This window comes from Vombatus ursinus, unplaced genomic scaffold, assembly GCF_900497805.2.
Source record: "Vombatus ursinus unplaced genomic scaffold, bare-nosed wombat genome assembly UNPS02014812.1, whole genome shotgun sequence".
NCBI classification, from domain to species: Eukaryota; Metazoa; Chordata; class Mammalia; order Diprotodontia; family Vombatidae; genus Vombatus; species Vombatus ursinus.
In genome coordinates, this window is record NW_020954590.1 from 20,241,816 (window position 1) to 20,251,042 (window position 9,227).

At 37.2% G+C, this 9,227-nt stretch overlaps 1 protein-coding gene across 2 annotated transcripts in view; it reads right to left on the minus strand.

Moving 5' to 3' along the window:
• Positions 1-9,227, minus strand: part of LOC114054276 (ubiquitin-conjugating enzyme E2 W) — a 90,772-nt gene that overhangs the window by 12,252 nt on the left and 69,293 nt on the right. Inside the window, exon 5 of one of the 2 annotated variants that reach the window (XM_027877469.1) lies at positions 130-205. The exons of the other annotated variant lie outside the window; for it this stretch is intronic. Within the exon in view, the coding sequence (XP_027733270.1) occupies positions 130-205 (76 nt within the window). The remainder of the gene's footprint in view (positions 1-129; positions 206-9,227) is intronic. 2 annotated transcript variants of the gene reach the window in all.

Below are 9,227 nucleotides of genomic sequence, written 5' to 3' on the forward strand. Positions count from 1 at the left end.
TTCCTTACACATCATGGAACAAGGATTTCAAACCATAAGCCCCCTCCCACTAACCTGACTGTATGCAATATAATAATTCTTCTTGAAATGTTATTTTTTTTAAAAAGTCATTTCAAATTGAATGCTTACCATGATACCACCACTTTGTTTTCTTTGGATTCTTGTTACATGTTCTTACATAGAAAGAATTATCTGGTGGTCGCCTCTGAAACCAGAAAGTTTAAATGGATAAAATAAATAGCTAAAAAAAAAAAAAAGAAATTAAGTGAAATATTCTAAATAATCCTTAGTTATATAAAATCTGTGTGTGTGTAATGTTTAAAGAATGGACATGAAATCAATATGTATCTGTATATGATATCAATGACATAAAAAGAACAGAAAGCTTTATATTTTGGGAAATTATAATATTGGTAACTAAATTGTTTAAATGTCACATATGGTTATATGTGTTCTGTGGATAGAGAAGAGATAGAGACTCACTACAGAAGAGTCAATATGGAAGGGAGAATCAGATTTTTAAACACATATGTGGACATGTATACACACATACACACGTTCATCTATGAAGGAGGAAATCAAAGATTGCAATGACAATTCCTTATGGCCTCTTTGTAAAGAACTGATTTCGTTTTATCTTCCTTTGTTTAATGACTTTTAATATAATTAATGCCTTTAAAAAACTAATTAAGTAAACACCCAAAGAATTTGGGAAATTTGAGAACTACTTAAATAAAGTGGTACTACAATGTAATGCTATCAAGAACATGGCACTAAACATCAAAGCTTCCATAATGTGTTATAATTATATATACATATATATATAAAATATATATGTATATATAAAAATAACCTATGCTGGAATTTCCACATTAAAAAAAACCCTCAAATGGCAGACCAGGGGCATTTGGTAACTGCCACATGTTCCTGGGGCATAGGGAAAATTAGCAAAGTCAAAAAAGTTACAAGAGAAACAGTAAATCTAAGAGCAATTAAGGAAGAATTGAACAGGAAAAACCTAACACTGAGCAGAAGAACTATGTCCAAGTTCAAGGCCATAATTATAAGGCTCTGGGAAATGGCATTTATAGGCAATGATGGCAGTTTGGGAGAATGTTCTTCCTCCACTTCTCTCTCCTTTCATAGCAACTACTTCATCCCTTCAACTTAATCACTAAACATTAATATCTTCCCACCTATAATTTTCTGCTAAAAATTGCATATTTAGACATACTATCAAATCAATTTCTCTAAGCCAATAAGGGAATACACACACATGCACTCTTAAATATTTTAAGGAACAGGTAATCAAGGTCTTTCCTTGTTATGTGAGGGTTAAAGATGGCAGCTCTAGGTGGCATCAATAAAGAAATGGGAAAACACACTTGGGAAGCATGTTGCATTCACGTAACTAACTATAAGGAAGAAAAAAGGAGAAATATCCTCACTCTCTGAATTAGCTTAATATGCTTTTACTTTTAAAGCACTCACATTTATCTCCTTTGATACTTAAGACATATTATTTTAAAGTGTAGGATTGTGAAGTATAAATGGATAAAATATCTGCCCTAACTTTGAAAATCAGGAAACTAAGCAAAGGTTAAATGACTTGTTCAATAATACTAAGTTGATTGTGCAATTGGTTATCACTCAAGATAATTACAGAAAAAATAAAAATGAAACTAGGAACCTGAAAATACTTCAGAATGAAACTGACTCTTCATATTAAAGTTGTTACTCAGGTAAGTACAGTTTTACGGAAAACCACTTTAAAGAACTATAACTACCTTTTTAAGTATTAACATTTTGATCATTGTTATGGTAATCCTTACATAATCCACATTTCCTAGACTTGGAAGAGATGTATTTAACCATCTTTGAATAACTCAGCCATTATGAACATCCATTATGTCCTGGGCTTGAAGGCACCAGCTTTGCCTACTCTAATTTTTCTTCTTTCTTCCTTCTTTCACTATCCGTTATTATGGTGCCTTCCTCTAATAGTTCTCTTCCTTCCTTGCCCCCAAACTCCTCAGTTTAAGTGCTTTCAATTTGCTAAGGAAGGAGATGGAAATCAGAAAATCAATCTTCATAATAATTCTGTATTAAATGAAGGTAAATAAGGCTTTGAGTAAAAGGTCTATTGTGTCTCCTAAGGAGCAAAGTGCTTTAGTCCCGAAACTTGCACCAGTATTTAGGATATTTAATGCTCAAAAGCCTTCTTGCTTTACTTGGTTTAGGGCCACCATCCAGGAGTCTGATGATGCCAGAAATCTGATCTCCAATTAAGCTGAATGTTATTGAACTCTCAATCAGCTGTCCATGCCAGAACATGAAAAGATTATTTTGGTTAAAAACAAAACAAAACAACACAAAATAAACTCATATTAGCATTATGTCACACCAAGGAAACAAGTAGGAAAGATTAATTTTGATGTGTGTCAAATGATCAAATGAAATGAATGCTGAGGAAGACAACAAGGATTAGAGAAAGATAGATGAGTTATAGCTCATTGTTTTCTAGTTTTTAATGGCAATGATGATCTCTCTTCTGATTTCTGAACAGTTAACAAACATCACTGACTTTGAAGTCCCAGTAGCACTTCTGAGCCAACGTAACCAACTGCCTATTGGACATTTCTAATGAGTTGTCCCACAGGCACCACAAATTCAACATATCGGAAATAGAATTCATTATCTTTTCCCCCAAACCCATTCCTCTTATTAACTACCCTATTTCTATCGGGGGCATTTCACTATTCTTGCAGAGATACCTAAGTTTGAAACCTCCAAGTTACCCTTGACTTTTCCTTCTACCTTATCCTTTATAGCCAATTAGTAGCCAAGTTTTTAAAATTCTCTCTCTCTAGTATCTCTCCCATTCAATTCTTTCTCTCTGCTCACATGGCCAATACTCTAATTCAGGCCTGGACCACTCCAAAAGCCTTCTCTGATTAAAATCTCTCCCTTTTTTAATCCATCTTCCACAAGGCTGCCAGTGATGTTCTGGCAGCAGAGGTCTTTCTATGTCACTTCCCCCACCTCAAAAAGCTCCAGTGGCTCCTTATCGCCCTCTAGAACAAAAGAGAAATTCTTCTGTTCGGTCTTTAATGTTTTTTACAATCTGGTTCCTGCATATTTTCCTAGACTTCTTCTATGCTACTCCCTCCTTCATGCACACCACGTCAGACATATTGACACACTTGCTGTTCCAGGTGTAGGACAATCTTTCAACACTATGACTTTGTATGTCATAGAATTCACCCCTTCCTCTTAGAATCCCTGGCTTCCTTCAAAGCTTGCCTCCAGTACTCTTTCTTACCAGAGACCCTTCCTGATCCTCCCAGCTTCTACTGTCACATTAAATTACTTTCATATTTGCTCATATGCATACCTATTTTGTTCCCTGAACATCAAGCTATCTCATTAACGGCAGGGACTCGTTTTTGTCTTTGTATCCTAGTGTCTAGTACACTTAAGTGCTTAATAAATGCTAATTGTCTGTTCCACTTCTCTCAGCCTTTCCATCTTCAAGCTTCCATCTTCCCCCCTCCATCAATAATTTCATCTTCTCACATGACTTCAACTATTACCTTTATTTGGATGACTCCTAAATTACCCTAGGTCCAACTTTTCCTCCAAGTTTTAATGTCTTACATCTGTAATTCCTCACTGGATATCTCCAACTAAGTAAGTATACAGTCCAGATCTCAGGTTCAACATGACAATAACTCAACTGCTTTTCTCTTAAACCTGACCTTCCTATCGTCCCTAATTTCTGTTAATTACACTACTGTTTTCCCAGTCAAGTATGCTTAACCTTGGCATCACCTGACTTTTCTTTCTCTACACACAGTTATCAGTATTTGTCAAATCCTTTCATTTCTGTCTCCTTTCTTATTTTCATGAGCATCCTCACCATTACCACCACTCAATATTTGTCCTAATCCTTATTCTTCTCACTTGGTACTACTTTAGTAGCTCCCCCAAACCAAATTCCCTGCCTTTAAGTTTCTTTCTTCCTATACACTATCCTACCCACCGCCTTCCATGATCACAGCTCTTGTTATGTCATTCCCCTACTTAAAAAAATCTGTAATTCAAATCAACTGGCATTCATTAAGCACATCCGATGAGCAAGGTATTGTGCTAGTACTGGGGATAGAGTCTCTGCCTTCAAGAAGTTCATAGTCTATTGGTTTCTAACCACTTAAAGAGTGAAGTTTAAGTGCCTTATTCTCTACAATCTGACTCCAACTTACCTCTTCAACTGTCTCTCTCATCATGCCCCTTTGCATATTTTATGGTCCCTTAAACTAGGAAATGCATCTTGACGTTTCCCAACTCTGTGCCCTTATTGATACTCTCTATCACCCCTAGAATACTTTCTTTTCCCTACTCCCATTTCTACCTTTTGAAATCCTCAAAGCCCAATTCAGATGTCATATCTGTTGTGAAGCTGCCTTTGATCCTTCCACTAAAAGTAACCTTTCTTTAAAACTTCCACAGTACTCAGTTTGCACCTCCTCCCAAGTACTTGTGATTTCTATATCCTATTTCAGAAAATCATAGGATCACAGATGTAGAGCTGGAAGGGGTCTTTGTCCATATAGTCCAGTCCTCTCATTTTACAGGTGTGGAAACTAAGGATAATAGAAGTTAGATGACTTACCCAAGCTTACATGGGTAACAAGAGAGGTGATGCTTGAGCTGTGACTCCAAACTCATTGCTATTTGTACTGTATTATGTTCTTGTGCACATATTCATTTCCCTTATTATACTGTAGGGAATGGATTACATTATTTATTTTTCTATCACTCACAACATTTAGCACAGTACCTTGTACAAAGCAGATATGTTTATGAATTTGACTCCCTCCGATTTTATAGCTGTCAAAGCGGCAGAAGAGAGTAAAAATCAAAAGTACCTCCAAACAGTCACCAAAATAATATTATTCTTCCTTTGAAATTTCACTTGGTTCTCCTGTTCTGTTCCCATTCTCCACACTTAGGCTGCTCCCTCTTCAAGATAAATTCTCCCCACAATTTGCTTTTCAGCATCAGCCTATTAAAATGTTACTACGGCACCCTACTGTTCACTGAGTTTATCAAGCTAATAATTTTACTTTGATCCAAAGACCCTCATTCAGATAGTTCCATAATTATTTGTTTTAACTTTATATCCCTCTACTTACTAGGTCATGAAAATTAGAACTGCAAGGGACCTTAGAATCAACTAGTCTAACCCCTCATTTTAATGACTTTTTAATTTTTAATGACATCCTTTTTTTTTCATCAGGATGTTTTTGTTCCTTGCTTTCTTCTCTACTACTCAAAATCCTATACTTTATGATAATTATTTATAGTTAACTACCATCTCAGCATGTGCTGATCTTTTCCTACTTGCAAGCCTGGTATCTTACTCAGGATATGTTCATTTCAAATGCAAAACTCTTTAACTAAAAGGGAAATTGGCAAGCAATTGATTTTGGCCAGGCTTGAAAAGAATTTGAAGGACTTGAGGAGAAAGACAAAGATGTGGCTGGTAAGGCAGAGGGAAATAAGAAGCCATCAAGATAAGGGAAAGGAAATTCAATGTGCGTAAGGAGTTAAGGAGAATGACATCTAAAGTTAAGGCACTCACACAAGCAGCTGACCATAGCAGTTCTTTTGGAGGAGCTACTAGCAAGAACACAGACTAAAGAACTCACTTTCGTTAAATAGGAAGAATTCTGCAGTAGCCTGCATCAAGTGTGTTATTTGTATTTTGACATAGCTAAGTGGCTCAAAATGCAGGCTAATTACCCACCCTCTAAGAAGATAAAGTAAAAGAGTACAAGAAACCCTCCACCCTCCAACTTATTAGAGAGAATGAGGTGCTCCCTTAAAAAAAAGGAGAAGAAAAGAATATGGAGAAGCAGAGGGGAATGCTGAATGCATCAGGAGAAGATTCACCAGCAAACACTTAGAAGTAATCAACAAATAGGAGGCTATTCTTAAAGAAGATTCCTCTAGAAGAAGCAAGTGCTCAAAATAGTTATGATGCCTATCCAGTGGTATTGTCAAGTGACAGGCAAGCAAGGGTGAGAAAAGAGGGGAAGAGAGGAGGATTGATTTACTAAGCGCCTATTATGTGCCAGGCACTGTGCTAAGCACTTTATAAATATCTCACGTGATCCTCACAATAACTCTGCAAGGGAGATGCTATTATTATCACCCCCATTTTACACTTGAGGAAACTGAGTCGGCAGTTAAGTGACTTGCCCAAGGTCACAGTGTCAATAAGTACCTGAAGCCACATTTGAATGGTCTTCCTGACTCTAGGCCACCTAATCACCTCCAAGCAGTGATGGCAGGCGAGCAGGTCTCCTGCTTTACTGGAGTACACAGTCAATACATGACTGAAGTTTCCAAAATCTGTCATATCTGGTGCTTCACATGAGCACAAATGATACTGACAGAAGTAACTTAAAAAACACTGCCAAAGATTACAAAGTCTTAGGCAAGAAATTGAAGATCGTGGGGGATGGAGGGTGGTAAATAATGTTTTCATCACTGCTGCTCACTGGAACCAAGGAAAGCAGAAGAGAAAAGGAAGATTTGGGAAGGAAGAAGCTAGTTAAGAATAACCTAAAACAAAGGAATAACAGACTCCAGGGTAGGAATAAAGTACATCTGACAAGGTCTAGAAATAATGTATTTGTCTGGAATTTTGGAAATATAATCAAAATACTTTTCATTGGAAACAGAAGGGGGAGACAAATAATTACCCACGTCTAACAAGAAGGCCAGATAACAGAAAACAGCTGCAAATAGCTTTGTACATACCCCAAAGGTCCAGGAGATAAAATCTAAGAAAGGAGCTATTAATAAAAGCCATGTTTTCAAATGTTCATATAAAAATGTACACATGTGGTTTAATATGCAATAAGATTCATACCTGGAATACGGTTCTAGGAGGTTATACTTATTCCAAAGGAAAAAAGACAGGTAAGAGATGTGGAGTACCTTTAGAAGATATACTCACATTAAGAAATCCAGGAACTGGAGAGGGAAACACTAGAGAGTTATTTGGATTAAGATCAAGAGAGGTAGAAAGGGCAGCGAGGTGGCATAGTGGATAGAGCACCGGCCCTGGAGTCAGGAGGACCTGAGTTCAAATCCGGCCCCAGACCAAACACTTGACACTTACTAGTTGTGTGACCCTGGGCAAGTCACTTAACCCCAACTGCCTAAAAATTAAAAATTTAAAAAAAAAAAGAGAGATAGAAAGAGAAGACATTTATACTACAGACTATTTGATGAAAAAAAATACAGTTGTGGAGTTCAACAAACAGATCACAAGCCTGGCAAAGAGATGTGATAGGGGACTTCAATTATTTAAGTATCTGCCAAAAGCAAAGCAGATAATTTTGTGACCTACCTTAATTACAATTTCACCCTTCCAAAGGCAGAAAAATTAAAAAGAGGAAATTCTATTCTGAATCTTATTGTTACCAAAAAAGGAGGAAATGAATAGTAGGGTAGAGATGACAGAAACCTCGGAGTAAAGTGATCCCCTCATCTTAGCATTTATAACAAAGCTGCAGTCAATTTATGGTGGAGAGGCAGATTTCAAAGAATTTGGAGAAAGAATATGTAGGATCTCATAAACAAAAACTCGGTCTAAGAAGAATGGGAATCCAGTTCAATAAGGCTGGGAATTTCTCAAGAATACAATTCGAAGATACAAGAAGTATTCTAATGGGCCGATAAAAGGTCTGAAAAATGGATGTGGATGCATAACTTACCAATTAACTTAGGTTTTTCAAATGACATAGAGAGAAGATGGAAACAAGGACAGGTAACTAAGGATGGATACCGAAGTACAAAATGGTACTCTCCAGGCTCTGACCCAAAACAAAAATGACAGGACCCTGGCTAGGGATAGAATATACCCAAAAGGAACTGGTAAGAATTATTTGCCCGGATTTTTAAAGCAAAAACAAAAACCTCTCAACTCGGCAAGTATAAGACTAGGGAGTTAAGGATAGCCAGTAATTTGTCAGAAAAAGATCAGAAGATTTCAGTGGGTTGCAAACTCAAAAAATGCAACAGGAAAGACAATGTGATAGGCTGCATTAAGAGAGACACAATGTTCAGGTATGAAGATGATAGTACTGATCTATTTTGCACTGATCAGTACTATGACCACAATCTGAAGTATTGTGTTCACTTCTGGACACCACATTTTAGAAAAATATTAATAAGGAGGGCCAGGTGAGTAGAGGGCCTCAAGTTCCTGCCATATCAGGATCAGCTGAAGGAAATGGGGATGCTTAGCCTTGAAAAGATTTTTTGTTGTTGGGGTGAAAGGGTTTGGTGGGAAAGAACATGATAACTTTCTTTAAGTATTGAAGTGTCACACGGAAGAAGAATTAAGACTTGTTTTATTTAGTCCCTGAGGGTAGAACAACGGGCAATACATGGAAGTTGCAGAGGCAGATTGAGGCCTAATGTAAGGAAAAAACTTCCCAACAATTAGCACCATTCAAAATTGGAAGGTGCTGCCTCAAAAGATAATGGTCTCCTTCTCATTAGAGGTTTTCCAATGAAGGCCAGATTACCAGCTGCCAGGTATTCTACACAGGAGATTTCAGTTTAGGTACAGACTGGACTGGTCCTGAACCCCTACAACTCAGATGCTGTGATTCTCTTGGGGTCCTATGTGTAATGTATTGTTCTGAAGTTCTGAGATAGATAAATAAGATATAAGCCCTAATTTCATGAAGCCCACAAGGATCATATAACACATCACACAGATACACTAATTACAAAACATATGAGTACAATGGAGAAGTGCAAACATACTCTGAACTAGAATCCATTGCCCCCTTTATCCTATTGCCCACCATGCCTTGTCAAATCCCAACCTTAGTTTACTCCCACAATCTGCAGTTTTCAATCACATATGTGTACTCCTCAATGGTGCTAGAAAAATCATGAAACCAGACTACCTGAGGTCACTACAAATTTATGTTACATAATTTCAACTGGTCCCTCACTGCAACAAGGCAAGCCTTTTATATCTCCCTAATTAACTCACAAACTCACTGTCCATTCACCAAGACAGCTATTCCAAATCTTTTCATCCCTCTTCATGCCTTTCATAGCACTCTTCCTACCCTCTAGGCTGAGGGTACTTTGCTTCACACTTTAACAGAAACAGTGAGGGTCTTTCTCATCTT